This window comes from Podarcis muralis, chromosome 2 (genome assembly GCF_964188315.1).
Source record: "Podarcis muralis chromosome 2, rPodMur119.hap1.1, whole genome shotgun sequence".
Lineage (NCBI taxonomy): Eukaryota > Metazoa > Chordata > Lepidosauria > Squamata > Lacertidae > Podarcis > Podarcis muralis.
Genome location: NC_135656.1, coordinates 112,112,161 through 112,140,120, shown reverse-complemented (window position 1 = coordinate 112,140,120; position 27,960 = coordinate 112,112,161). Strand labels below are relative to the sequence as shown.

The 27,960-nt window shown below is 53.1% G+C and overlaps 2 protein-coding genes and 1 non-coding gene across 15 annotated transcripts in view; 1 reads left to right on the top strand and 2 right to left on the bottom strand.

The window, feature by feature from the left end:
* The window catches only part of BAG6 (BAG cochaperone 6), a 31,699-nt gene extending 29,719 nt beyond the window's left edge, over positions 1–1,980 (top strand). For all 7 annotated transcript variants that reach the window (XM_077921021.1, XM_077921013.1, XM_077921019.1 and 4 more), the window contains 2 exons: positions 785–931; positions 1,645–1,980. In XM_077921021.1, coding sequence (XP_077777147.1) covers positions 785–931; positions 1,645–1,743 — 246 coding nt within the window. In that variant the 3' untranslated portion in view covers positions 1,744–1,980. The remainder of the gene's footprint in view (positions 1–784; positions 932–1,644) is intronic.
* A 3,560-nt stretch (positions 1,981–5,540) lies between these two features.
* PRRC2A (proline rich coiled-coil 2A) overlaps positions 5,541–27,960 on the bottom strand; it is a 41,356-nt gene continuing 18,936 nt past the window's right edge. For 2 of the 7 annotated variants that reach the window (XM_028719899.2, XM_077920890.1), the window contains exons 7-32: positions 27,129–27,265; positions 26,922–27,001; positions 25,379–25,518; positions 25,180–25,270; positions 24,655–24,883; positions 23,442–23,874; positions 22,413–22,630; positions 21,749–22,121; positions 21,413–21,623; positions 19,012–21,099; positions 17,505–17,755; positions 16,714–16,841; positions 15,907–16,036; positions 15,664–15,749; positions 14,885–15,139; positions 13,147–13,338; positions 12,975–13,052; positions 11,441–11,663; positions 11,293–11,348; positions 11,073–11,161; positions 9,239–9,497; positions 7,670–7,768; positions 7,337–7,561; positions 7,155–7,243; positions 6,416–6,509; positions 5,541–6,290 (exon numbers count right to left, since the gene is read on the bottom strand). In XM_028719899.2, coding sequence (XP_028575732.2) covers positions 6,153–6,290; positions 6,416–6,509; positions 7,155–7,243; positions 7,337–7,561; positions 7,670–7,768; positions 9,239–9,497; positions 11,073–11,161; positions 11,293–11,348; positions 11,441–11,663; positions 12,975–13,052; positions 13,147–13,338; positions 14,885–15,139; positions 15,664–15,749; positions 15,907–16,036; positions 16,714–16,841; positions 17,505–17,755; positions 19,012–21,099; positions 21,413–21,623; positions 21,749–22,121; positions 22,413–22,630; positions 23,442–23,874; positions 24,655–24,883; positions 25,180–25,270; positions 25,379–25,518; positions 26,922–27,001; positions 27,129–27,265 — 6,392 coding nt within the window. In that variant the 3' untranslated portion in view covers positions 5,541–6,152. The remainder of the gene's footprint in view (positions 6,291–6,415; positions 6,510–7,154; positions 7,244–7,336; positions 7,562–7,669; positions 7,769–9,238; positions 9,498–11,072; positions 11,162–11,292; positions 11,349–11,440; positions 11,664–12,974; positions 13,053–13,146; positions 13,339–14,884; positions 15,140–15,663; positions 15,750–15,906; positions 16,037–16,713; positions 16,842–17,504; positions 17,756–19,011; positions 21,100–21,412; positions 21,624–21,748; positions 22,122–22,412; positions 22,631–23,441; positions 23,875–24,654; positions 24,884–25,179; positions 25,271–25,378; positions 25,519–26,921; positions 27,002–27,128; positions 27,266–27,960) is intronic. The other 5 variants (XM_077920895.1, XM_077920901.1, XM_028719900.2 and 2 more) reach the window with 5 other exon arrangements.
* Positions 22,242–22,306, bottom strand: LOC114593111 (small nucleolar RNA SNORD52). Its single transcript, XR_003705605.1, has one exon. It is a non-coding gene; the product is annotated as a small nucleolar RNA SNORD52 (small nucleolar RNA).

The following is a 27,960-nucleotide window of genomic DNA, read 5'->3' as shown; positions in this document are numbered from 1 at the left end:
CTTCACCAATGGGAAGTGTAGAGTGGAGGCAGATTTAAATCAGACTTGAGCTCCTTCTGGTTTGGGAGACATGACATGCCCCTAGTTCATTGCAGATGTTCTGGGCTTTTGTTTTGAGAAACTCCTTACTTCTTTCCCCCTTCTGTCTCCTTTTAGTCCTCTCCCTTGTGTGATGCCCACTCAACACCCCTTCCCTTGGGAATTCTAACTTCTTCTTTCATGATGTTACTGTGTTACGTATTTTTCTGTGGTTTTCCTAAGCTGCCCTGTGATTCTCTGAGGAAGGGCAGTAAAGAAATTCAAGGAGTAAATAAATGATGGAAAGGAAATGGTATCACTAATAAAGATGCAAAATCCTCCCTTCCTCTAGTAGATGTGACGATTGAAAGCAAGCAAAAGTTTTGGAAGTCAACTTTCTCAACCCCCAGCTTTGAGCAAGGGCTAATGCTTGCTTCCATAATTTCAGCACATCCCAGACCTGGATGTTTACAACTAGACTCACAATAGTGATGCAGGGCTCTTATTGGCTCTGGCCTCTAGTCATGTGAGCTTTCATTCATTCTTGCTTCAGAGCTGGAGAGGGTTGCCTTGTGGGAACTTCCCCTACTGCTTTGGGTGTGTGTAGCAGGGTTGACCCACTGCTGAAGGAAGTCTCTGTGCGAATCTCCGCTGTGCTTTTTGGCTGATTGCATAACGCAGGCAGATTCCGCTCCGGCTTACCTGCCGCTCCAGCACCTTAGCGCAAGCGCAGAACCCTTAACTTGTCTCTTCCTTCTCTTGGAAGACTATGCAGGGGGATGGTCCCCAGCTCCTTCTGTCCGAGGCAGTCAACAAAGCGGCCAAAGTAGCAGGCGTGAAACCTCTGACGAGCGCCGAGAGCCTGAGCAGAGACCTGGCAGAGCCAGCGCTGCAGGAGGGCTACCGACAGCAGGTGAGCATGGGGATCTGTTGGTGGGTGGGTGGGTGGGGCCTTAGTTTCTGCTTTTATACCCCAATGGGGGCTGTATGACACCTACTGTATTTTTCGCTCCATAGGGTGCACCGGGCCATAGGGCGCACCTAGTTTTTAGGGGGGGAGAATAAAGAATTTTTTTTTTTATGCATCCCGCTTGCTGTGTTGGGTTCCTCTTTAGCCGTGCGCAACCTCTCCAGCTGGGAGAGGCTGCGCGCGACTTTGGCAGAAGCCCAAGATTCCCCCAACCGCAGCCCCCAGAACAGGTCCGGGAGTGGCGGTAAGGTTGCTCCCGGAGCTTGCGGGGCTGGGGGCACGCTCCAAAGGCTTGCGGATAGCTGCCTGAAGCCCGGGGAGCGAGAGGGGTCGGTGCACACCGACCCCTCTCGCTCTCCAGGCTTCAGCGATGTGTGTGTGTCCTGTGGAGCGAATGCAGGCTCCTTGGCTTCAGCGAAAGCAACGCGAAGCCTCCGGAGCGCGGAGGGAGCGCTCCCTCTGCCCTTCGGAGGCTTCGCATTTCTATCGCTGAAGCCAAGGAGCCTGCATTCGCTCCATAGGACACACACACATTTCCCCTTCATTTTTGGAGAGGAAAAAGTGTGTCCTCTAGAGCGAAAAATACGGTATCTGCCCAGGCGATTTGGGGCAGCTGGACTCCTGCCCCTCACTCTCCTTTTTCTTCTCTCTTTCAGCTGAAATCTGATCTGCAGAAGCGGCTGCAAGCTGATCCCAGCTTCACCCCGCAGAGGTTCCCAAATGCCCAGCAAGCCTTTGTGGCCGAGGACTTGTAACGGTCACTGCCCCCAAACCCTCATGGATAGGGAGACCCTCTCTCTGGGGCTCACCTCTTTGTCCTTTTTTGTGCACGATGCAGACAGCCACTCCCTTCTCAGGCCAAATATTTAAGTTCCTTCCCAACTTACGTCCCCCCCTTCCCAACCCCGTCTTCTGGTTGCTGTGACCTTTCTCCCCCAGCGGAGTGCTCGAAGTTGCTGCTGAATCAGTAAATAAAGCCACTTGTCCAGGGACCGGTGGTGCTTGTGTGTTTTCAAAATGCTCTTATGGCTGGTGGGATATTGAGTTGCTTCGTGGCCCGGCGACTGCAGCCAAGTCCATCAATCTCGCATTAAAGGATGAATTGATCAAAACCGGCAATTTAAGTCGCCAAGGAAGAGGCCGATTTAAATCTTTACCATTGATATCGCTTCAACAGCAGTGTTAATAATATACAAGTAAAATTAACTAAAGAGGTTTTTTTTAAAAAACACTATTTTGTTCTTAACAACCAAACCTTACATCTCATATGTATATTGTGTGTATATATATATTTACATGCTTTCCTTTTTTTTTAAAAAAAAAAAACCTAGAAAGGGAATCGCTTTACACTATTCCCAAATAGACGCTTCCTTCTAACTATCACCTATGGCAGTTTGCAAGGTTCACAAATTGCTAAGACTTGTATGCGAGTCCCTTTGCATTCTCCCATGTAGGAGACGACACAATTGTCCTTTCTTCTTTCTGCGCCGCTTGGCCCAGCGCTACCCTCCCTCAGTAAGGCATCGAATAAAAATGAAGTTCTTTTTAGGCGGAATATAAACATTCCTGAGTGAAGTTGTCAGATTGGTTACGATACGGCTTTTACACCTTAACACTGATTCAGGTGAAAGATAAAAACTTGTAGGGCTAACAAGAGTGTGGTTTGAACACTTTTATGACTAAGGCACCGGGGACGTGGGTGGCGCTGTGGGTAAAAACCTCAGCGCCTAGGGCTTGCCGATCGAAAGGTCGGCGGTTCGAATTCCCGCGGCGGGGTCCCGCTGCTCGGTCCCAGCGCCTGCCAACCTAGCAGTTCGAAAGCACCTCCGGGTGCAAGTAGATAAATAGGGACCGCTTTCTAGCGGGAAGGTAAACGGCGTTTCCGTGTGCTGCGCTGGCTCGCCAGATGCAGCTTTGTCACGCTGGCCACGTGACCCGGAAGTGTCTCTGGACAGCGCTGGCCCCCGGCCTCTTAAGTGAGATGGGCGCACAACCTTAGAGTCTGTCAAGACTGGCCCGTATGGGCAGGGGTACCTTTACCTTTATGTCTAAGGCAGCGGGGTATAGCGGTTAATGTGTTGGACTATGGTAGGAAAGATCAGGGTTCGCATCCCTACTGAGCCACCATGTGGCCCGTTACCGTCTCACATACCCTGTCTCAGGGTGAGGAGAGAGCCATGTACGTCACCCTCAGCTCCTTGGGGGAAAAGGTGGGATACTGCCAGAGGATGAGTGTTGCATTTCTACGCTGGGGGTGGACAGGCACCAATTCCCTTTGCACCCAACTTGTGCCAAACTTCTGGCAATACTGGGGTACTAGGTTACTTCTCAAACAACTATTGTTTTAAGATAGCCTTTTTTCAAAAAAAGTAAACCTCATTTCCATTTAAATCAGATTTTTAAAAACCTTTCCCTTTAAAACTCACAGCAAAGTAGTACAGTGGTACCTCTGGTTACGTACTTAATTCGTTCTGGCGGTCCGTTCTTAACCTGAAACTGTTCTAACCTGAAGCACCACTTTAACGAATGGGGCCTCCCACTGCCGCTGCGCTGCCATTGTGTGATTTCTGTTCTCACCCTGAAGCAAAGTTCTTAACCCGAGGTACTATCTCTGGGTTAGCGGAGTCTGTAACCTGAAGCGTCTGTAACCCAAGGTACCACTCTATGTTGAACTTGTTTTTGTGCCTCAAGTCTTGTGCGTGGTCTAAACGTGGCAGTGAGGAACCGAAGAGAACTTGTAAGAACTTAAGAAGAGCCTGCTGGAATAGGCCCATCTGGTTCAGTTGGAGGTTTTTAAAGAAAAGCTGCCTCCAAGCAGATAATATTAATGTAGTATGAGGGGAAAGTATGGATAAAAGCAGTATATGTGAAAAATAGCACAGAAAAAGGGAAACGTACTTAACACACATTTTTGTATTGGGGAAAATGCATACAAGAACGTGTATTGGGGAAGAATCTGCACAAGAATGCTGCCAATTTTTTTTTTATAAAGACCTCTTTTTTAAAAAGCAAGCAGCAAACTGATGCCGCAACGTGAAAAACGGGCTATAAGACTGGATTTTCTTCTTCAACCAACATCCCTGCAGTTTCCTTCTCTTCGGGAATAGATGCTTAAGTGCCAAATGTTGTTGCCCAGCACAGCTGATTCCGCCAACCAATGTAGGCCATCTGTCAATCGATCACTTGTTGCCCGTGAACCAATGGAACTGGTCTTCCTTTTGTAGGCGTGGCTGGAGAATGTGCCTGCAACAGATCCTTTGACGTTCAGTCCAGCTGCTCCTGTTCTTCCCTCGCTCTGTTGCAGAGGCATGCTCATTGCCTGGAGGTTCTTATAGGAGCCTTTGAAGAGCCCAGGTGTGCTGCTCTTCTCTAGTGGCTGGTACCGAGGCATTTGGTTGTCCTGGCAGGAGGGGCACTTTAGCCGGACTGGTGCCCACTGAGAGCCTTAATACTTTAGAGCAGGCATAGGCAAACTCGACCCTCCAGATGTTTTGGGACTACAACTCCCATCATCCCTGACCACTGGTCCTGTTAGTTAGGGATCATGGGAGTTGTAGTCCCAAAACATCTGGAGGGCCGAGTTTGCCTATGCCTGCTTTAGATCCACCATCCACATTGCAGCAAGAATAGGTGCTGCACAACTGATTTAATCCAGGGTACAGTGGTACCTCGCAAGACGAATGCCTCGCAAGACAAAAAACTTGCTAGACGAAAGGGTTTTTTGTTTTTTGAGCTGCTTCGCAAGACGATTTTCCCTATGGGCTTGCTTTGCAAGACGGAAACGTCTTGCAAGTTTGTTTCCTTTTTCTTAACACCGTTAATACAGTTGCGACTTGACTTCGAGGAGCAACTCATAGCATGTGGTGTGGTAGCCTTTTTTGAGGTTTTTGAAGACTTTGGTGATTTTTGAAGCTTTTCCAAAACTTTCCCGACACCGTGCTTCGCAAGACGAAAAAAATCGCAAGACGACAAAACTCGCGGAACGAATTAATTTCGTCTTGCGAGGCACCACTGTATAAGAATCACTGCAAAGCATGTGTTTATCAGGAAGGTACACAACACAATGCTTTTTTTTTTAAAGGCTAGGTGTGTGGGTGATGGGAAATAACCGTCCTTGGAAGTTACCTTTTTCTAGCAGCACAACTAAGTAGACCTTTATTTTAAGCACTACAGAAATGGAGGAGGGCCTAATGTGCAAAATTTCTAGAGAATGGTTTTGAAGGCTTCTGTGTTGCAATTTCGATTCTCCCCCCCCCCCCCGCCACCAGTAGGGATTGGGAGAATGGAAGCGCTCAAGCAGCAGAGCTGCCTACAAGGGGTGGTAAGCAGTTTCTATATAACCTTTTGTGCCTCTGATAATATGGAAGCAGTCACTACCAGCGCTTTGCCAAGACAACATTTTTCACAAAGCACCGTCCCGGGCACCTGTAATTTCTAAAATCCCCATGATACAGAGAACTAATTCTTTCCCCTGACCAGGCTTCATTTTCCATGGAGTGGAAAGTTTTCGCACGCTGAGGACGTCGGCAGGTAAGATGACAATCCAAAAAACTCACAGTCTGACTTTTTATTTTATTGGTTTTTTTAAACAACTTTTTTGGTTTTATTTATTAAACAAACCAGCTCGACCACCTTTTTAAAAACTCAATGCTTCCTATTTCAAACTCGGGGGAGCAAATAGGAGAGGAGACAGGCTCCCAGTCTCACCTCCCCCCGCCCCCATAAATAGAAGAGGGAAGAGGAGAGACCCCCCCGACACGTTCATATTTATATATATTTACACTCCAAACCTCAGAGCTGCTCCCCCCTCAGATCAAAGGGCAAAAGAGCCCCCTACCAGAAAAATAAACTCAGGTGAAACCAAAGGAAATAAGCAAAAATACATTCAGCAGGGAGCCTCCCAAAATCCTGATCCTTGCCCCCCTCCCAAATTACACTCTGAGCACCCACTAAGTGTCTAACACCCCTACTCCAAGGGGCAAATTCCAGTGTCACCCCCCCCATACAAACAGAAAAGGAGTTTAAGGAGACACCCCGTATTCAGGATACACCAAAAGGGGGGAGGAGAGGAACAAACCCCTGCAAACAGCCCTCCCGCGATCTTGGGGAGGAGAGGGGGGAGGAAGTTAACAGAATCGAAAAGGGGAGGGTTCGGCATCCTGGGCTAGTGGTGGCCGGAGAGACTGGGGTCTTGCTTGTCAGTGTGGGAGCGCACGTCTGGCTCAAGGCGGCGGGCTGGCGTGCCGTCACGCGGTGGAGCGGCTCGCTCCCAAGAGCGGGGGTTCCAGCGCAGGACGTCCGACTGGGGAGCAGAAGACACACAGCCGATGAGAGGAGGAAGGTCGCTGCGTTCCTGAAACCCCCACCCAAATAATTGCCTTAAAAAGCGGGCTCCGTTTCTCAATCCCGATCCCACCAAGTCCTCACCTGCTGGTAGACCTCAAAGCGCTGGGCACGGAAGATACCACCGTAGGCAGAACCAGGGGACTTCAGCCTGGCACCAAAGCCTCCAGAGAAAGGCCTGAGGGGAGAGGAAAAGTCTCCGTGACGAGGCAGCCAAAGGGGCCATTTCACTTCTCTCTCGCTGCCCAGGAACCATCTTCCGACACTTACTACTTTTAACGGAAATGATACTTCTGAGAACTTGCAAAGAGAAGGCACCAGTAACAGGAAGATGCTTTAGGGAAAGGCCTTTCTATGCTTCCTGGCTGACTCAAGGCAATGTGGGTCCACTCCACAAAATGTGAGGTGGGTCCAGTCGTCGTCCTTTTATGAGTCTGCTACATATTAACTGGGCGCCAGCACCCCCAGGCAGCATTGGGGGGGCAGTCTTGATAAATGGAGACCTTACAGCATGGGTAGGCAAACTAAGGCCTGGGGGCCAGATCCGGCCCAATCGCCTTCTCAATCTGGCCTGCGGACGGTCCGAGAATCAGCGTGTTTTTACATGAGTAGGATGTCCCCTTTTATTTAAAAAGCATCTCTGGGTTATTTGTGGGGCATAGGAATTTGTTCATTTTTTCTTCAAAATATAGTCCGGCCCCCCCACAAGGTCTGAGGGACAGTGGACCGGTCCCCTGCTGAAAAAGTTTGCTGAACCCTGCCTTAGTCTGTTTCCAGGACATTTCCTCTGTCTCCAAAGCTCTGCCCCACACAGAACACTCACCTGCCCCCAGAGGGGGGCCGGGCCCCTGGAGACCCCAGGCCATTGAGTTTCCTGTAATCTTGTAGCGGCTTCATTTCCAGAGCGTGGAGCTGGCGGGGAGGAAAAAAACCCTACATCAGAACCAGCGGGTGGGGAGGCCTTTCCCACGGAGCAGAGTCCAGCCCACCAGCCCTCTTCCTTACCTCGCTACGGCCCACTCCGCCGTGAGGAAAGGCTCGCACGGCTGGAGAGACGAGGCGCCCGGCTAGCTGCCCGGGCGCCCGCAGAGCCTGGGTGGCCACGGACACCAGGGGCATGGGGGGAGGTGGCGGCTGCGGAGGGGCAGGGGCAGAAGGTGGCGCTTGCTGCAAGGAGCCAAAGTTCACCACGGGGGGCAGCTGGGGCGGCTCCACCACGGGCAACAGGACCTGGGGCAGGACAGAGGGGACGGAGAGAGAGAAAGACAGGGGCTGCATTACAATCCTGGGACAGTTTTGGTCCAGGAGCTGGGCTGAAGGAGATGGCGCTTCGCTCACCTGCTGGCCAGGGCCTGGAGCAGTCAGGAAGTTGCTCTGGCTGCCTTGCCCCAGGGCGGCTGGGTAGAACTCGGAGGGGGATGCAAGTTCTTGGCGCACCTGCAAGGGAGAAGGAACACGATGATGGCAACTCCCAACACAGTCCATTTCTTGAAGGGCCAGAGGAGGAGGCCCACTTTGATTGCATCAAAGGTTTCTGAATGCAAGCTCGACATCGGAGCCTTCCTGGATCAGTTCCAAGGTCCACCATAAAGCCGATGGCTCTAGAAAACCGACAAGCAGGGTGTCACGAGGCTAGCTGGCAGCAAATCACACAAGAGTGATTTTTATCAGAAGAACAGGATCTGCTGAAGAGTGCCAGGCCCGCAAGCACAGCAACTCTCTTCTCTTGCTCCTAGGGAGCAGTTATGGAGACTACAGGTCCTTGCCTTCCCACAGCTCCCTAAGTGTCCTCTTTCCCTGGGTCCTTCCCAAGCAAACTGAGACTACGTCGACACATCTGCCTCTGCTCCTCCCTCTTCATACCCCTTCTGATTCTGGGAGACCAACGGGTCTGTTGTAGAATTAGGGGAAGATCCTCCTGGCTTCACCTCTCTGCCTCTCCTTCTTTGGGTTCTGGAGCTCTCTGCGCCAACAATTCTCTCTGCTCCCTGTTACCTCTTCAACACTCCTCTTCCCAGTCTTCTCCCTCCGACCACTCATTGTTGTCCCACTACCACTCCCTGAGCTCTGAGCCTTCTTCCTTTGAGGGTCCCCCAGCTGGGGCCTCCCGTCAATCCTCTACATCCAACCAGTCCATGACACAGGACCCAAGGGCAGGAACGTTCTCCTGTTCGTGATCCGCAGCAACCAGTATTTAGAAGCATGCGGTCCACGATCCTCAGTAACTGGCAACACTCCTCACATCTGTGGCTCTGGAGCTTCAGAGCGAGCCAAATGAAAAGAACGCTTGGCTCCTAGGCACAAAGCTACTTACCTATGGAGAGTAAGGTAAAGGTAAAGGGACCCCTGACAATTAGGTCCAGTCGTGGCCGACTCTGGGGTTGCGGTGCTCATCTCGCTTTATTGGCCTAGGGAGCCGGCGTACAGCTTCCGGGTCATGTGGCCAGCATGTGCTCCTGGCGAACCAGAGCAGCGCACGGAAACGCCGTTTACCTTCCCACCGGAGTGGTACCTATTTATCTACTTGCACTTTGACGTGCTTTCGAACTGCTAGGTTGGCAGGAGCAGGGACTGAGCAACAGGAGCTCACCCCGTCGCGGGGATTCGAACCGCCGACCTTCTGATCAGCAAGCCCTAGGCTCTGTGGTTTAACCCACAGCGCCACCCGCGTCCCAAGCTGCCTACTATTATAGACACAGCGTGAGAGGAGAGCTCCTGGCTTCCTAAAACGTGACCCTGCTCCCTGAAATCACCATTGCCCTGCTCTCTCTCCCAGCTCCCACCCATTTGTGCCACATCATAAACTCTTCCTCTCCAACCTGCCTCCAGAAATCCGGGTTTCCTCTGCACCCCCAATTCCCAGAAGACCTGCCCTTCAGTTAATTCGCCCACCACGACGCCTAGTACCTGAAGCAGGGCTTGCTCTGGAGCCAGCTGGCTGCTGCAGAAGGCTGAGCTGTAGATGAAGGAAGGAGGGGGAGCCTGGTACAGCAGGCCTGTGGCTGGCAGCTTGGGAAGCTCCGCTGCCTGCAGGGCCGATATCTCCACGTACTGCCCCTTGAGGGCCACCCCCGAAAGCAAGGCGGAGCTGGGCAAGACAGCGCCCCCGGCCGTCTGAGCAGGAGAAGTGGGGGCTGGGCTGGGCTGGAGGTACAGGTGCTGGGACCTAGTGAAGGAAGAAAGCCACAGGTTAGAATCAGAGATGGAAGTCCAGCCCCTGCAATGCAGGGATTCGCTGCTGAAGAATCCTTGACAGGTAGCCGCCCAATCTCTGCTTAAAAACCTCCAACAAAGGAAGGAGGAGGAGTTTGGATTTGATATCCCGCTTTATCACTGCCTGAAGGAGTCTCAAAGCGGCCAACAATCTCCTTTCCCTTCCTCCCCCACAAAAAACACTCTGTGCGGTGAGTGGGACTGAGAGACTTCAGAGAAGTGTGACTGGCCCAAGGTCACCCAGCAGCTGCATGTGGAGAAGCAGGGAAGCGAACCCGGTTCCCCAGATTATGAGTCCACCGCTCTTGACCACTACACCACACTGGCTCCTAAGTCCACCCCCTTCCCAAGGAGGAAGATGTTGGCCTGATGAACCTCTGAAGCCGCCCGATTTGGTGTCACCCAGCTGGCCTAGTGCATATACTGTGACCTGCAACGACCTTTCCAGCCTGCTAGCTGAGCTGCCTTCAGTCTTACCATAGAATTGCAGAGTTGGAAGGGACTCCCAACTGCAATGCAGGAATCTCAACTAGTTTATACATGACTAAAGAATCCCTGCAGACAGCCATCCAACCTCTGCTTCAAAACCTCCAAGGAGGGTCCACCTCTTGTGGCAGTCTGTTCCACTGTCAAACAACTCCTACTGCCAAAAAGTTCTTCCTGATGTTTAGTCGGAATCTCCCCTTTCCTGTAACCTTAGTCCACTGGTTCAGGTCCCACCCCCCTGAAGCAGCAGAAAACAAGCTTGCTTCATGTTCCACGTGGTGGCCCGCACGAAGATGGGTACAGTATCACCTTTGTGGACCAGATTCAAAGTGCTTCTCACAAAAGACAGGGTGGGAATGCATGCCATGCTGCAGAGGGTCTGAGGTGTCTCCCTGCCCGCAGACTGTCTCGCCAGAGTGGTGCATGCTCTGGTTCTCTCTCGCTTGGACTACTGCAATGTGCTCTACGTGGGGCTACCTTTGAAGGTGACCCGGAAATTGCAATTAATCCAGAATGTGGCAGCTAGACTGGTGACTGGGAGCAGCCGCCGAGACCACATAACACTGATCCTGAGAGATCTGCATTGGCTCCCAGTACGTTTCCAAGCACAATTCAAAGTGTTGGTGCTGACCTTTAAAGCCCTAAATGGCCTCGGTCCTGTATACCTGAAGGAGCGTCTCCACCCCCATCATTCTGCCCGGACACTGAGGTCCAGCGCCGAGGGCCTTCTGGCGGTTCCCTCACTGCGAGAAGTGAGGTTACAGGAAATCAGACAGAGGGCCTTCTCGGTAGTGGCGCCCGCCCTGTGGAACATGCTCCCTTCAGATGTCAAGGAAATAAGCAGCTATCTTATTTTTAAAAGACACCTGAAGGCAGCCCTGTTTAGGGAAGTTTTTAATATTTAATGCTATATTGTTTTTAACACTCAAATGGGAGTGGCTGGGAAACTCAGCCAGATGGGCGGGGTATAAATAATAAATAATAATTATTATTATCCCTGCCACAAGGGGAGCTCAGAGCCCCATATGCTCCCTGCCCTTACCTGTAGGTGTGCAGAGAAGGGGTGCTCGGTCGGTAGCTGCTGCCCCCGCTCGCGCCATGAAGCTGGGACTCCAGCTGGGCAGTTTGGACCTGCAGAAAGAGGATGCAAGGAACCTTTCAGAGGAGGTGGGAAAGCTAAAACCATTCCTCCTGAGCTGTGCCAGAGGCCCCACAGCAACACAAATTGGCCCCTCCTCTGCCCAATCTGCCAAGGTAGGTACCTGGTTCCCGTAAAACAGCTCCGGGTACAGCCGCTGACCCTGGCCCCTCTCACCTGCTGGGAGGAAGAAGCACAGTCAACCACTGCTCTGGCTGGGAGCCGCATAACGTGAGCAATCTTCCCTTTCCGTTCCAAATGCCCCTCCATACCTGAGAACACGGAAGTGTCTGCTGGGAGGCCGTGCAGGCAAGATGCTGGGGCTACGGGGAACGGCCGGGCCTCGCAGCCGCGACCAGGAGGCGCCTCGGGGGAAGCTCGGTGGCTGGGAGGGGCCGGCGGAAGCAGCTCCCACTCCCTGGGGGCCGAGGTCAGCTGCGGAGAGGGAGGAGGTAGGGGAGTCATTGGAGGCAACCAAGGCTCTAGGCTTCCTTTCTAAACGGACCAAATGTTTATTTCCCTCGTACAGATTTAAACTCTACCTTGCCATGTGCAAACATGTACTAATAGAGAAATCATATTAACAGTTGAACCCCCTGCACTGCAATGATAGTAAATCTGGCAAAATATATTCCCTATCACCCAGGTCTAACAGCTGCATTTTTAACCTGCAGAGGTTTTGGGGGAAACTGCCAAGGGCAATCCTATGCACAACAGGTTGCAGAAATCAAGCCCCAATATCGCTTGTACATCAGTATTTTTTCTGATTTTATCTTCTGTGGAATAGTAAAGGTAAAGGTACCCCTGCCCGTACGGGCCAGTCTTGCCAGACTCTAGGGTTGTGCACTCATCTCACTCTAGAGGCCGGGAGCCAGCGAGGTCTGCAGACACTTCCGGGTCACGTGGCAGCGTGACGAAGCTGCATCTGGAGAGCCAGCGCAGCACACGGAACGCCGTTTACCTTCCCGCTGGTAAGCGGTCCCTATTTATCTACTTGCACCCGGAGGTGCTTTCTGCTAGGTTGGCAGGTGCTGGGACCGAATGACGGGAGTGCACCCCGCCGCGGGGATTCGAACCGCCAACCATGCGATCAGCAAGTCCTAGGCGCTGAGGTTTTACCCACAGCGCCACCCGCGTCCCCTGTTCTGTGGAATACGTGGTTTAAAAAGGTGCATGCTGTAACCTGCCCTGACACCTTAGGGTGAGGGGATAATAGATAGATAAAACTTTATTCGCATTAGCCAACGGCCACAGCAACATAAAACAAGCAATATATACAATTAAAAAGACAACAACGGGTTAAAAGGGCAATCAAATGACCAAGATTATCGTTCAGATAGTGGCCCTTAATCTCACTGCACCCTCGATAAACCTAGCAACCTTTGCGGTTGTCTGATCATTTTGATCTGATAAAAGAAAGAACAATGTGGCCGCAGATGGGCGGCCTGGGAAGGTAAGTAAGGGTGGGGTAATGATCTCATTCCTCAGATTAGGGTTAGGGTGAGGGGAAGGGGAATATTAGTAATATGCAGCGGACTGATGGGGAGCAACAGCAAGGGGGGAGAGATCTCTCCCTGCTCCCATCCAGGAATCTGGCCAAGACTGGCCTTTCAAAAGAGAACCCAGTTTAATCCAGATTTTGCATCTTGATCCAAGAGACATGCAGAAACTGCAACAGGCCCCACAGCTGGAATGCAAGGTCACCCCGTGCCCAGCTTGCAAAGCCAAGCCCTCCAAGCTGAACTCAAGCGGGTGGGAAGAGAGGAGGGAGCCCCAAATCAGTGCTGGCACGGCTTCCCTACTTACCCCCTCGGCAAGTCCCTGGTGCAGCTCTTCTTTGTCTGGCTTCGGCCCTTCGTTCACCATGAAGCGAAGGTCAGCATCCTGAAGGGGGCAAAAACCAGGGGGAGGGGGTTGGAATCTGAATCTGGGACTTGGACGAGAAGGGACCGCAAAGCACATGCATCTTGGCACTTACCTTGTCGCTAGCGCCAAACTGGATGGGTGGGCAGGCCCCGGGGGACTCGAGCTGGGGGTTTGGCTCGGACGTCATCGCACCCAGACCCTCTGCGCTGTTGTCTTTTGCTTTCTCCACTCGCTGGGAACGCTCTGTGCCAATAGCACCAGGGGGAGGGTGGTCCCGGGGCAGCGGCTCAGGGGAGCTGCTCACCTGTCGCAGGAGGAGGAGGAGGGGTGGTGAAACTCATGGGCCCTTTGAGACCATGGAGGTGGCAAACAGTTTAGCCGGAGGGCAGTATCCAGGCTCCCTTTCCAGAGGTGTTTTTTTTTTGGGGGGGTGGGGTGGGCGGGTTGAGGGGAAGTGCCGCGGCTGTTACTTCACATTTATTTAGCACCAACTGGTGCTTGCAGCTGAAGTGAAAGCACTTAAAAAACAACAACATATATTTATGAGTGCAAAGACAGGCATGAAGGTATGTAAGGGGGAGAATTATGCCTGGTACTATTTTCAAAATCAGTGCAGGATTTCAGGGGGTGGAAGCTTACATTCCATGCCTGGATTATTGCCAGTTCCCCAAGATTAGAATATGTGAAAATCATTTATGTATATAACGGAATTCAATCTGGTGAAAAGCCTGGGCTAGTTTTGCTTGGATAAAATTTTAAGTGCAGAGACTTGCACGTCCTTCAATTATGCTACCCCTCCTGAATATACCGTATTTTTCGCTCTATAAGACGCACCAGACCACAAGACGCACCTAGTTTTTGGAGGAGGAAAACAAGAAAAAAATATTCTGAATCTCAGAAGCCAGAACAGCAAGAGGGATCGCTGCGCAGTGAAAGCAGCAATCCCTCTTGCTGTTCTGGCTTCTGGGATAGCTGCACAGCCTGCATTCGCTCGATAAGACGCACACACATTTCCCCTTACTTTTTAGGAGGGGAAAAGTGAGTCTTGCAGAGAAAAAATACGGTACTTTCAGAAAGAGGAAGGGAAGTTGCCTGAAAGAATCCCAAAGCAAGAAGAACTTGGGATGCACGGTCCGTGTTAGCTACAAACGCAGCCCACACCAAGATTCCTTGAAACCACCAACATGTGGACTCCTTTCTAGCAAGAAGAGGGCAGGGGAAGCTGTTCTGGAAAAGTGGAGCAGGATGCAGCTGTTGTGGCTGTTAAGGGGTGATGCTTTCTTTGCTGCTAAAAGGATCTTTGTAAGGTGGGAATCCTCCTAAAAGCCTTGCCGTTCTCACAGATCCCCATTTGTAATGCCGAACCGAGGCAGAGGACCAAGTCCTAACTGGAGCAAAAATAACAAGAAGAGCTCAAGAGAGAAATGAGGTGGCTGAGTCAGGAGAACAGGCGATTTCAGAAGCCCAATCAGGATGGCAGATTCAACTGTGGCAATCACGGGAAGGGCAGTGGAAGAGCCAAAAGAGGACACCTCAGTCTGCGCAACACACACACACACACCAGAAACCTTTGGGAGAGCTGTTTCAGTAAAACAGGGTGGGGTGGAACCAATCCAGTAAAGGAAACCATTAAGGCAGTAGTGGCCAAGCTCGGCCCTCCAGATGTTTTGGGACTACAATTCCCACCGTCCCTGACCACTGGTCCTGTTAGCTAGGGATGATGGGAGTCGTAGTCCCAAAACAGCTGGAGGGCCGAGTTTGGCCACCGCTGCATTAAGGAAACCAATGCAGCTGCATGCTTTATATCAGTGCTGACTGAAGATGTGGCGACACCCCAGTTACTTGTGTACCTTCTTCTCCTTCAGCAGACTGGAGTCTCTGGTTGGCGGGGGCCGCCTCCTCTGCTCTTTAGGCTCTGCTCCCTCCGGTCCAGCTGAAGCAGCAGCGGCTGCATCCTCGGTGCTTTTGCCGATGGCTCCGCTGCGCTTGGCCCCAGCATCTGGTGTGGCCTTCAGACCCCCGTCGGGAGAGCTGCGCTGACTGCAGGTGGCCGAGGAGACCTGTGAGTCGCTGCTGAGGTCCACCCCGCTGTCAGACAGGCTCATCTGGGCAAGGGGCAAGGCAGAGTCAGGAAACAGGGTTAGGGGACAGAAAATAATAATAATTTATTATTTATACCCCGCCCACCTGGCTGAGTTTCCCCAGCCAATCAAGTGTTAAAAACAATACAGCATTAAATATTAAAAACTTCCCTAAACAGGGCTGCCTCCAGATGTCTTTTAAAAATAAGATAGCTGCTTATTTCCTTGACATCTGATGGGAGGGCGTTCCACAGGGCGGGTGCCACTACCGAGAAGGCCCTCTGTCTGATTTCCTGTAACCTCACTTCTCGCAGTGAGGGAACCGCCAGAAGGCCCTCGGGGCTGGACCTCAGTGTCTGGGCTGAACGATGGGGGTGGAGACACTCCTTCAGGTATACAGCACCGATGTCGTTTAGGGCTTTAAAGGTCAGCACCAACACTTTGAATTGTGCTCGGAAAGCTCCCTCATCGGCAAAGTCCGGCTCCGCCCTGGAAAGGGAGCCTCTGCAGAGCATGCGCCTGATCCATCCCATCTCAACGGACCTCACCTCCGTACTAGCAACCTCTTCAAAGGCATTCAGAGGGTCGATCCAGGGCTCCACAGAGGCAGGGCGGTAGCTCTTTCGGGAGGAGTCTGATGAAAGAAAACACAGGGGCACCTCTGAGCCAGGAATGTTTGCTCTCTCTTCCCTGATCCCAAAAGCTGCTCCCTCTCGCTGCCAGTTCTGATTTCCCAGCCTGCCCCAGGAGCATGGCCTTTCCTTCTTCTCCGCATGCTTGCAGTAACTCACTGGAATTCAGCTGGTTCCAGATCTGTGGGGCGAGCCCCTCGGACACTGGAACACTCCTGCTACGAGGTTCGCCAGGGGTCTCCTCTTTGGGGGCCGAGAAGCCAGGGCCACTGGGGAAGGGAATGGGGTCCTGAGAGAGACAGGGGACAGACACAGACGTGAGACCTTGAGAAGCTGAGCAGCCTTCCTTAAAATTTTTTTTTTTAAAATTACTGAATGATTTTATGTTACAAAAAAATTACAACCATACTACCACAAAGTATAATTGAGAAATAAAAATTACATGCATCAATATTTTGTTTGTTATTTACCGTCTTATTTCCTCCCAAACATTCCATACAAAACACACAAACATAAAGAAAAATAGAAAATAATAATAAGGATAATAATGAAAATAAATATTTTGACTTCCTGTCAAGTCCCTTCACATATGTTTTATCTTATAACTGAATGTACACAAAACAATAAACCTTTCTATATAAACTTTCCAATACATTCAGAAAACATAATAAATCCTTAATTGTTATCCACCTCCTTTTACTTCGTCACTCGAATGCTAGCACAGAGTCAAAACTATTATCTTCTATAACCATCCCATTTTCCCGCAAATTTTTGCTTTGGGTTTCCTCTGAGTTTGCTAGTCAATTAAGCCATCTCCACAAATTCCTCTAATTTAATTTGCCAATCTGTTATTTTTGGAGCCTCCTGATCTTTCCAGCCCTTGGCCACGAGTATTTGAACTGCTGCAGTTGCAACCTTCCTTCTGCTTCATGCCACGCGATTACATAAAAAGAGAAAAGCGCTTACCTGCTGGAGCAGGTCTTGCTTCCGGGGCCTTTCCCGGCGCTTTGCAGAAAAGCCACCCAATGCACCGGACTCCTTCACTGGGGCACTGCTGGAGAGAAGCAGCTGGTTCTTGTCCAGGAAGCAAGAGTCTGAATTGGGGGGATGGAAAAAAAACAGCAAAATGGGATTGCAGTGGGGAAGGAGCAGGCATCTCAGAAGCACTTGGAAATGCAGTTCAACAAAACCTGCCAAAGCCAATTAGCAGCCGATCTTAGAATCATAGAGTTGGAAGGAACCCTAACCCACTGCAATGCAGGAATTTCAACATGCAGCCCCCCATCCAATCTGAAACCGTACTGGGCCCTGCTTAGCTTTGGAAATGTAAGACCGTATTGTGCATTGGGAGAACCGATGCAGCACTCGTTAGCTTCTAGAAAGTCCCTTGTGGGGGATTGGGGAGAGGGACGGGCATCTTGAAATAACTACAGCCCCCTGGAGCAATGGAAGAGCTGATTAACGCACTGGTCATGTGTCCCATCACGCTTGTCAACTGAACCAAGTAAGATAATGACCAATGGGCAAATTACCGTCTTTTCCCATGTATAAGACTAGGTACCCCCCCCAAAATGCCAAAAAATTGGGGGCGTCTTATACACGGATACATCTCCCCCCATTTTCTTAAATCGGAGTCCCCCAAAATAAGGGACGTCTAATAGACAGAAAAGATACGGTAATTGATCGCCAAGAATGAATTTAGTCACTTCCAAGAAATCCAGATCCCCTGGTTACTAAGCAGAGACTCTGCCCATTACCTGCGCTGCCACTGTTCCTACTCTCGAAGCGTCGCAGTGGGAGGGCAGAGGAGTTGCTGCCTCCAGGCCCCAGGAAGGGAGGCTGGGCAGGGCCAGGGGAGGCTGGCTTTGTGTGGCGGCTGCCCAGTTCAGCCAGAGCCTGCTGGATGCCAGCTGGGTCGCTGTGGATGACGCGGTCCAAACGATACACTGTGCTGGTGGTGGGTGCTGGGGGAAGGCTCAGGCCTGGAGAGTGGTCATCGGTGTTCCGGCTAGAGGAGGAGGAAACATTATGGCAGCGGACCGGGGATTTCCTTGGCTGTTTCTCCCTCCCTCTCCATCAACAAGTCATCTTCAAAATTCCCGGTTTTTGATGGCGAGCATTTCTCTTACGTAATTTATGTAGGACTGCCCCGTCTTCTGTCTGTTCCCAACTTCCCATGGTCAAACTAGATTCCTTCCTCTGTTATTTACCACTAAGGGGCTGAAGATTTGTTAACTTTTGTGGCAAAATGAGAGTGGGGCATAACGTTCCACAAATATGCTTTAAAAGTATACTACTGGAGAAGGGAAACAAGGGACAGAATTCATGTAAGTTTTTGCACGCACAGAATGAGGCCCACTCATGTGTCGTGACTCCCCAACCCCTAAATCTGCTCTGGAGGTTTGGAGGAACAGGAAAGTTAGGCGGAGGAAAGTCACATTGCAGAGGTGGACTTTGTTGGGTGAAATAATACCTCACATAGCACTCTATGTGGGGCTGCCCTTGAGACTGACCCAGAAACTCCAGCGGATGCAGAATGCCGCGGTGAGACTCCTTATGGGGTCCTCGCTGCAGGATCACATTCACCCAGTGCTATACCAGCTGCACTGGCTCCCGGTGAAGTAGAGGATTAGATTTAAGGTGCTGGCTTTAACCTTTAAAGCCTGATACGGCCTAGGACCCTCGTACCTACGGGACCGCCTCTCCTGGTATGTCCCACAGAGGACATTATGGTCTTCAAATAAAAACATCTTGGAGATCCTGGGCCACAGGGAGGTTAGGCTGGCCTCAACTAGAGCCAGGGCTTTTTCGGCCGTGGCCCCGATCTGGTGAAACGCTCTGTCACAGAGACTAGGGCCCTGCGGGACTTGACATCTTTCTGCAGGGCCTGCGAGACAGAGCTGTTCCACCAGGCCTTTGGCCAAGGCACAGTCTGACCTCCTCTTTTGGTAATTCTTCACAGAACTCTAGCCCAATGGTTGCCATTAATTTGACCCTGAACTGATTTTAGAATGAATTGATTTTAGAATGTATTTCAATTGACTGTGATTTTATGTAAACTTTGCTATTTTTACTGTTGTTAGCCGCTCTGAGCCTGGCTTTGGCTGGGGAGGGCGGGATATAAATAAATTATTATTATTAATTATTATTATTATTAGCCAAATGCCACCCGTGTTTCCTTTTCAATCTTTTTTCTCTTTACCTCTCTGCCATTCCAGTTTTGTCTACCAATTCCCTGCCCCCCTCCATCCTTCGAGTACTTGCCTGCGATTCTTGGGAGAGGGCCAGCTCCTCTTGTCCCCTCCGCTGCGCCCGCCACCACTTCCTCCGCGGCCAGCCTTGCCTCCTCCTCCTGGGCCGGGGTTGGAGCGTCGGTTCTGCCGGTCCATGCCAGGCCTCTGGCTGGAGAAGCTGCGTTTGGACATCTCCTTCCTCTGGGCTAAGCTGAGCTCGTTGTTGGAGGGCCGCCCGCCCACTGAAGGGGCCCCAGAGCAGCCACCTTTGAGGAAGGCGGTGGGGGGAGGCCCGCCAGGAGCCGGTTCCTTCTCCCCACCGCCCCGGCGCTCCGTGAAGTCGCTGCTCTCCGAAGCCGTCTCCCACTCCTCATTCGCCTGGTCCGAGTTCTGGTTGGACAAGTCGGGAGATTTTGTGCCAGCCACGCGCCGGGCAGCCGATTCCTCGGGGAGCGGGGCGGCAGGGGCCGGGGAAAACGGTTGGCCGGCCCTCTGCTCGCCGTTGAGTCGGGCCGCGTTCTCGCGCTCCTGCTTCAGCCTCCGGAACCGGGGCGGCTTGTCCTGCTGCTGCGAACGCCCGTGGCGCCGGCGGCGGGGTGGCCGGTCAAAGCCACGGTCCGAGCCAGGGCCAAGAGGTGGCGGAGGTGGCTGCTGCTTTAAGGGGGCCTGGAAACCACCGGATTCTTCTGGGGCCATTGCCGGAGGGCCTGACGGCGCCTTCTCTTTGCCCGACGGCTCCAGAACCGCCTCTTGCTGCTTCTCGGGCTTTTTATTGGGCTGGGGCTTGGAAGGAGGGCTCCACCCCCCAGGGGGCGCCCGGCCACCACCTCGGCCCCGGCGTGAGGGAACGCCGCGAGGGGTGAAGACACGCCCGCCACGGGTGCCAGGGTCCGAGAGGCGCGGAGGCAGCTTGTCGGCAAAGCGAGGCAAGCCAGGGTGCTGGGAGGAGGGGGCCATGGCAGAAGTCACAGGAGGGGCCCGGCTGCGATGGCTGGGGCCCGGCTCCTTGGTCACCTCCTTGTCCGAGTGGGCCACATCGCTGGCGCTCTCGTGTGTCTCACTGCCCGTCTCGGAGCCCCGCTGGCGCCGCCGCTTGGGGATCTCTTCGTACTCCGAGCCTTCGCTGCGTGTCTCGCTGGCGTTGCGCGGGCGGAAGTTGGAGCCTGGCCCGGCCGCCTTGCCCACGCCGTCATCCAGCCGGTAGAAGGGTTCGCGGTAGCTGCGGAACTCCCGGCTTCTCCCGCGCCCCCCTCTCCCGCGCCCGCTATAGGCACCCCGGAAACCTCGCCCTCGGGCAAAGTACTCTCCTCGGCCCCTGGCCCGCCCCCGGCCGGCGTAGCCGCCACGCTCGTAGGGGGGCTCCCGGCGCCGGCGGCTTGGCGACAGTGTGCCAGTGTGCTGCTGCTCTTTGGGTGGCATCACAGTTCCGCCATTCACCACCGGCTTGGCCTTGTTCTCCTTGCCCGCTTTCGGAGGCTCTTTAGGGAGCTCGGGTTTGCTGCCTGCCGCCTCGGCCCCCTCTTTGGCCTTCCCAGCGGAGCGCATCTCCTCGCTTTCGTCTTTTGCCTCCTTAGGGGGAGGCGGCGGCTTCTTGATGGGCCCGGCTCGCCGTGGGGCCTTGTCCCCGGAAACCTCCTCGATCCTCCGGCTGCTGCCGGGACGGGGCCCCCAGCGCGTCTCCGTCTTGGATTCGCGCCGCGGCTGCTTGTGGAATTCGTGCTGCTGCCGCGGGGGCTTCTCTATCCGCCGCAGGACCTCCTCTTTGACCAGAGGCTCCTCCTTGGGCTGCTCCGAGGGAGGCTTCTTAGCCACCACTGGTCGAATGACGGGAGGCTCAACCGTCTTGATCTCTTCTGGGGGGTCACGGTGCAGCAACTGGGGCTCCTCCTCGCTCTTGCGGGGCAGCTGGACCGGCGGCTCAGGGCGCCCGTTTCTGCTCACCTCTGTGGGTGCCGTCAGAGCCATGGTGGCCTGCCAAGGGGGACCCGCTCGCGGTGGCTCATCCACTGGGAAGCGGTGCATTGAGGCAGGGTTGCCGTTTTCGGAGAAACCCTGGTAGTTCCCCATGTAGGGCTGGGGAGTGATGGCCTCACGCAGGCGAACCGGAGGGGTCTCGCTCCTAAAGGAAGGAAAGCAAGGGTGATTGAAAGGTCCTCTATTCTGACAACCCCAAGCAGTGTCAGCTGTCACTCCAAACTGCCACAAGTGGCAGGAGAGCCTCAACCGCTAGGGATAGGACACAAGACCATGGGCCCATCTCACTGACATTACTGCAGTCAAGAAACTGTAAGGCCCCCAACTCCATGACTTGCTAGTGGTTCCAATAACAAAAGGAAGGCCTTCAAAACAAACATGGGACAACCTCAGCCTCCCCCCGCTGCGACATCTTGCTCCCAGCCAACCCAACAGACTCCCTCCAGACATCCGCTCACCTTAAGCCCTTCTCTTCCTCTTCCTGCTGCCGAAGGGATGCCGTTTGAGACCTCGAGTCTGCACCGGAAGGGGCATTGGTGAAGACATCTCCAGCCCAGGCCAGCTTGGGATCAACCGGCGGAGTGCCACGCTCTCGGAGGATCGAAGGATGGCGTTCAAACTGCTCTGAACTGGAGCCCCCGCTGTCTGATCGCTCACGGGGCAGGAGACCTGAGGGGTGAACAGGAGACACACCCGTTGCGAGTCAGGCCAACCGGCTCCGACAGTCTTCTAAAAGGCTGCCTGCTCAACTGCACTTGGACAAGCCTGGACTTCTTTTCTTCAGCTCTACTTACCGGAAGGATGGACCCCAGGGGGGTAGAAGTCTATGGGGGGCCGCCCTTGCATCACACGTGGGTCCATGTAAGGCGGAATCATCATCCAGCGAGGATCAAAGTTCATCTGCGGCATGGGGGGCGGCCTTCCAATGGAGCCGGGGTACATGCCTTTGGGCGGGGCCTGCTGTGCTGGAGGCGGGGCTGGGGGTTGCTGCTGCCCTGCCGGCCCAGGCTGAGCATGGACGCTGCCTGAGGGGCCCATGGCAGCCAGAGGAGCCCCTGTTGCCTGCTGCTGGGAAGAGGAAGCCATTGGGGACTGGACTTGGCTGTGTTGTTGTTGCTGCTGCTGCTGCTGTTGCTGCCATTGCTGCTGCTGCTTCAGTAACTGCTCCTGAAAAGGGGGTTGGGGGGCAAAGAAGAGAGAGGGCTCTTTCAGTGACCTCAACAGCACACTAATGAGAGACCCTCACTTCCTGCGACACGTGTGCCGTTGGATAGAGAAGTTATGAGTTGCTCAGGTAGCTGCGAGGACATCAGGGGGTGTCAGAGACTCTAGTCTAAAGACTCATCACTGCAACGGAACCTCAGCCAAGTTGCTTCCTTATATTGGCCCCACCCCAACTACCCCTTCCCCTGTTAGGAGCAAGTGCCCAGCCCAGGCGCCTGCCTCCACCCCCTGTACCTGCTGCTGCCGCTGGAATCGTGGAGGCAATGACTTCTGGTACTTGGAATAGCTGAGGGTCTGAGCCGGAGGCGGCTGGCGGACCTGAAGGACCGTCTCGGCTTTGGGCTCCACCTTGGCTGGGGCGGGAGCGGCTGGGAGAGCAGGACCAGGCAAGGTGGGTGGCTCTTCCCGCACTTCGGGGACTTCCTTGGGAGGCGGAGCCACAGCGGGCTCAGCTGTAGTAGACATGCACGAGACACACACAAAAGAAAGGCAGGCTTTGTGAGGCAGCAGGCGGACTCTGGGTTCAACCTTGCCGATCTCTGGAGCCCGGGGTGGGGAGCCTGCAGCCCTTCACAGGGAAGCTGGGACTCTCAATTTCTGGCCTGGCCTATGGTCAAGGATGATGGCAGCTCAGAGTTGAGCATCGCATGAGGGGGCCACAGATCCCCAAAGCCCTGTATACACCACCCACCAAATCAGCAGGCAAGACGGCATGCTGCACGGACCTTGTTGCCAGGGATGCTGCCTGACGCCAGGTCAGGCCTTTGGGCCACCTAGCTTCTCCCAGACTCACTCCCAGGTGAAATCTTGGGAGAGCCACTGCCAATACAGTACTGAACTAGGTGGACCCAATGGTAAGAACTCAGGATGAAGACGACGACACAGCTTCCTATGTCCCTATGACTCAAATGACAGCAACATCACCTGACAGCTTGCCATGTGTATAATGGCCACTGCAACACACAGCACTGGGCTCCTTTGGGGCGGGATGGCAATGTAGATATTCAATAAATAAATAAAATGGGAGATTTGTACCATCAGCCAAGAATCATTTGGCCATGAGAAACACAATGTGGCATGTCTGCAGGCAGATCAGGCCAAGTTGCCTTCCTGTTTTCCTTTTATTGCGTGCTTTGGGCTTTCCCCCTCTCATTTCTTGTTGTCGTTTTATTGTACTTTTCAATCAAATGATTTTTCACTTTGGTTGCTAACTACGTTAGAATATATCTATACAAGAACACCGAAAATAAAAGCCAAGTTTACCAGCGCCGGAGGAGTCCAAGCTGCTCCTGCCACAGCTGCTCGCGACAGCACTGTGAGGTTTGCTGGCCAGCACGGGCTCCTCTTTCTCCCTCTTCTCCTCAGGGGCGACTGGGGCAGCCGGCGGATTGGGGGGCACAGGGGTGGGAGCTGGAGGGGGAGGGGGAGGAGGAGCAGCAGCCACAATGACGGGAGGCGGCGGCTCCTTGGGAGGCTCGGGCTTCAAGCGCTTGTCGGGAGCTCCAAACTTCTCATCCAGGCGCTTGAGCTTCTCGGCGCAAGCCGCCCGCCGCTCCTCTTGCATGCGCCGCTCCTCCTCTTCCCGCCGGCGTCTGGCCCGCTCCACCGCGGCAGAGATCTCCGAGGAGGACTGCTTCCGCCGCTGGCGCCAAGCTTCGTCCTCGTCTTCTGGGGGGAGCGGCCGCAGTGAGCGGTCCTGGATGGCAGAGAGACAGAATTCCTTGCTCAAAGCTGTGCCGCTGGACGGAAACCTGAGCTGGAAGCTAAACTCCCAAAGACCCTCGAGGAGAGCAGAGTTTGTCCCTGCTCACACCCGTGTTCCCTCACTAAGAAGCCCAAAGGCCCAAATCCAAGTATCGAAACATCCACATGGAAGCTGCTCTGTTCCCTCACGGCTTCACCCCTTCAATAACTCAGCGTGGAAGTTCTAGTTAAAGCTGAGAGAGAGTGGGCTAATGCCAAGTGCCACCCAAATGCCTATTCTATTTTAGCCGAAAAGCAGATCATAAATCAAATTAACGATGCCAACGTGCATTGTTCCGGCTAAGGAAGTTTTCTATTTTTACAAAAGGAGGAGTGTAAGAGTTTGGATTTGATATCCCGCTTTATCACTACCCTAAGGAGTCTCAAAGCGGCTGACAATCTCCTTTCCCTTCCTCCCCCACAACAAACACTCTGTGAGGTGAGTGGGGCTGAGAGACTTCACAGAAGTGTGACTGGCCCAAGGTCACCCAGCAGCTGCATGTGGAGGAGCGGAGACGTGAACCCGGTTCACCAGATTATGAGTCTACCGCTCTTAACCACTACACCACACTGACATTTGTTTTACTGGTTTACCTGGAAACCCAATGCAATCTAATGTACGCCCCTTGAATGAGGAGACCTGAGCCTGGGTTCTCCACACTTTGGCCCGCCTGAATAGCAGCTGCCAACCGCAGGCGCTCTCAAGCAGGATTTGCAGCCTGCATAGACTCACCGGGAAGTCATTGGGTTGCCCCCAGTTGCCCCGGTTGGGGGGTGGCGGCGGCGGAGGTGGCGGTGCCCGGACTGCAGCAGCAGGTGGCGGCGGTTCTTTGACACCTTCTGGGGGACGTGCGTTTTCGGTCCAGGCTGCTTTGACGAGGGGTTGATCCTCTTTTGGAGTTCCTGCCTTCTTGGTGTCTGTGCCCGACGACTGGCTTTCCGGGCCGGAAGCCTCATCATTGCTTGGGGACAGAGGTGAAGAGAGAGGTGTCAAATGGGGCCACTTAGATCCTGCACCCTCTACTCGGAGCAGGCGGAGGGGCAGGGAGCAAGGAGGGCGCATGCGCAGGTATTTTTGTGATGTAGCTGCAGCCAGGCAAGAATGGCTTTTCTGTAAGGTGATCCCATGTGGCTCTGGGCTGCAGCTCAGCAGCAGACACCTGGGGGGGGGGGGTTACCTGTCTCACAAAACCAACATGCTTTGTGCCAGCTGCATGGGACAGACTCGGTTATTGGCCATACCACCGCCTAATCTTACCGGTTCTCAGTGGTTTCTTCATCAGACTCTTTCCCGTCCTCTTCATCGCTGAATTTCAGCTTCTCAGTGTAGTCCACTTCTTCGTGGGCTCCTGTGGGAGACAAATAGGATGTCTTTCGATTGACAGATCCAATAAGAAGAAACGCTTTCAAGAGTCCCGGCTCCGGTGGGTAGCTCTGTGGTTAGGCTCTTTCATTACCTGCCCAGCCTTCATCATTCTCCTGGTCCAGCTCATCAAATTCTTTCAGGTCATCCTGCTTGAGGACGGGGGGCCGGCTCACAGGCTCTGACACGCGCGCCGCAGGCTGCGAAGGGCGGGGTCCTGGAAGCCGCTGGAACCTGGAGATGGAGATCAACAGAAATGTCACACCTCTGACTTTCCTTGCTGCTGATCTAAATAATAATGTTCCCTTAACCCCAACAGAGCAGTGCAGTGTAGCACTCCAGGTGGTGAAGGACAGAAACGTCACACCTGACTTTTCTTGCTGATGATCTAAATAATAACGTTGCTCTAACCCCAGCAGAGCAGTGCAGTGTAGCACTCCAGGCGCTGAAGGACCAAAACTCCCACCATTCCTCATCACCAGCCATGCCAGGAAATGCTGGAGAACTAGAGATTCCCTGCCCCTGCAACTAAGGGGACCAAAGGATCAAGTACTACGAAGAAGTATCTGCCTTCCCTTGTGTAACAGCCAGTCTTTTCCTACATGGAGTCAGAGGGCAGGCATGAAGATTAGGGTTTTGTGGTGCACCGGCCTCTAGGCCATATTTGTATCCCACGCTACAGAGAAATCAGGAGACATTTGCATTCCACTGATTCAGTGTCTGCTTCTGATGGTGCAACAGGAAGCCTATAGAGGAATTCTCTTCCATGTGGGAGCAGAGAAGGGAATGGGGTGCCCCTCTATATCCTCCACTATTTCACAGATGCCACTTCCTGCTCCCTCCACTTTCTGATTGATCTGCTCGGCCCAAAGAGACTCCAACCACACACCTTCCCTTCGTTGTCCGCATGTTCAATTACAAGCTTAGTTCTCAAATGCTTTGGCTCCCAAACGCTGCAAATCTGGAAGTGAGTGTTCCGGTCTGTGAACTATTTTTGGAAGCTGAACATCTGATGGGGCTTCCGAATGTTTTGGAAGTCGAATGGACTTCCGGAACGGATTCTGTTTGACTTCCAAGGTACAGTGGTGCCTCGCAAGACGAAATTAATTCGTTCCGCGAGTTTTGTTGTCTTGCGATTTTTTTCGTCTTGCGAAGCACGGTGTCGGGAAAGTTTCGGAAAAGCTTCAAAAATCACTAAAGTCTTCAAAAACCTCAAAAAAGGCTACCACACCGCGTGCTATGAGTTGCTCCTCGAAGTCAAGTCGCAACTGTATTAACGGTGTTAAGAAAAAGGAAACAAACTTGCAAGACGTTTCCGTCTTGCGAAGCAAGCTCATAGGGAAAATCGTCTTGCGAAGCAGCTCAAAAAACAAAAAACCCTTTCGTCTAGCAAGTTTTTTGTCTTGTGAGGCATTCGTCTTGCGAGGTACCACTGTACGAGTGTACAAGGAACCCAAAACATCTGGCTCTAGTTACGCAGAGTTGACCGCAATCTCCTGCACTTCCCCTCACTTGCTCCTGTTCCTTGTCCTCTATATACTTTCTCCTTCTGCCACAAAGATCACTTGCCATTATCACATTTTTAAAAAAACAAAAAAAACAAAAAAAAAAAAACAAAAAAAAAAACAACCCCTTACCTCTGCGCCTCTGGTGTGGGGTAGCGGTAAGGTCCCTGCGGCCCATATGGAGGCGGGAACGGGAGGTACGGGGGATACATCTGAGATGGGGTAGGCGAGAAATTGGTTACTGGAGGGTTCCCCCTCTCTCTTCTGTTTCCCCTGCCCTCAAACAAGGAAGCAGGTGGCCAAAGTCACTCAGCACCTCCTCTTCTGCAATATACTTACAAATGGCGGCATCATCCCCCGGTAGGGAGGGAACTGAGGCGGGATGTTGGGCTGCAGGCCAACTCCAGCCCGTCCGTCCTCGGACACCAGCTCCCCGTCAGTGCCCCGCCCACCTCCGTCCCGCCAACTGGTAGCGTCTGCAAGAGATTGGGCAGAAGAGAAGTTAAGAACGTAAGATGTGTCTTGCTGGGTCAGGCCAGTGGCCAACATCCTGCTCTTACAGGGGCCAACCAGATAATATAACGCCCATGGAAATCCTGAAAGCAGAATCTGGGTGCCCCCCCCCCGCAAGCAACTGGCATTCAGAGGCAGACTGCCTCCAACAGAGGAGTCTACCTCCATGTGGCCATTGTGGCTAGTAGCCTTGCCCCCCACCCATTTTTAATTATGTGATACGTGAAGAGGGGCTTTGTTTTGTCTGTCCTCCCCCCCAGGACTGCTTCTCCTGGTATGCCCCGCGGAGGACCTTAAGGTCCACAAATGACAACATTTTGGAGGTCCCAGTTCGCAAGGTAGTTAGAATGGTCTCAACTAGGGCCAGGGCCTTTTCAGTACTGGCCCCGACTTGGTGGAACGCTCTGTCACAAGAGACCAGGGCCCTGCGGGACTTGACATCTTTCCGCAGGGCCTGCAGGACAGAGCTGTTCCGCCTGGCCTTTGGTTTGGACTCAGTCTCCCCTTATGGTTTTGATGAGGCTGCATTTTAAATTGCATTTTAACCTGTACGTATTTTAAATTGGGTTTTCCCCCCTATTATGTTTTTACTGTAACTTTACTGTGGTTAGCTGCCCTGAGCCTGGCTCTGGTCGGGGAGGTCGGGGTATAAATAAAT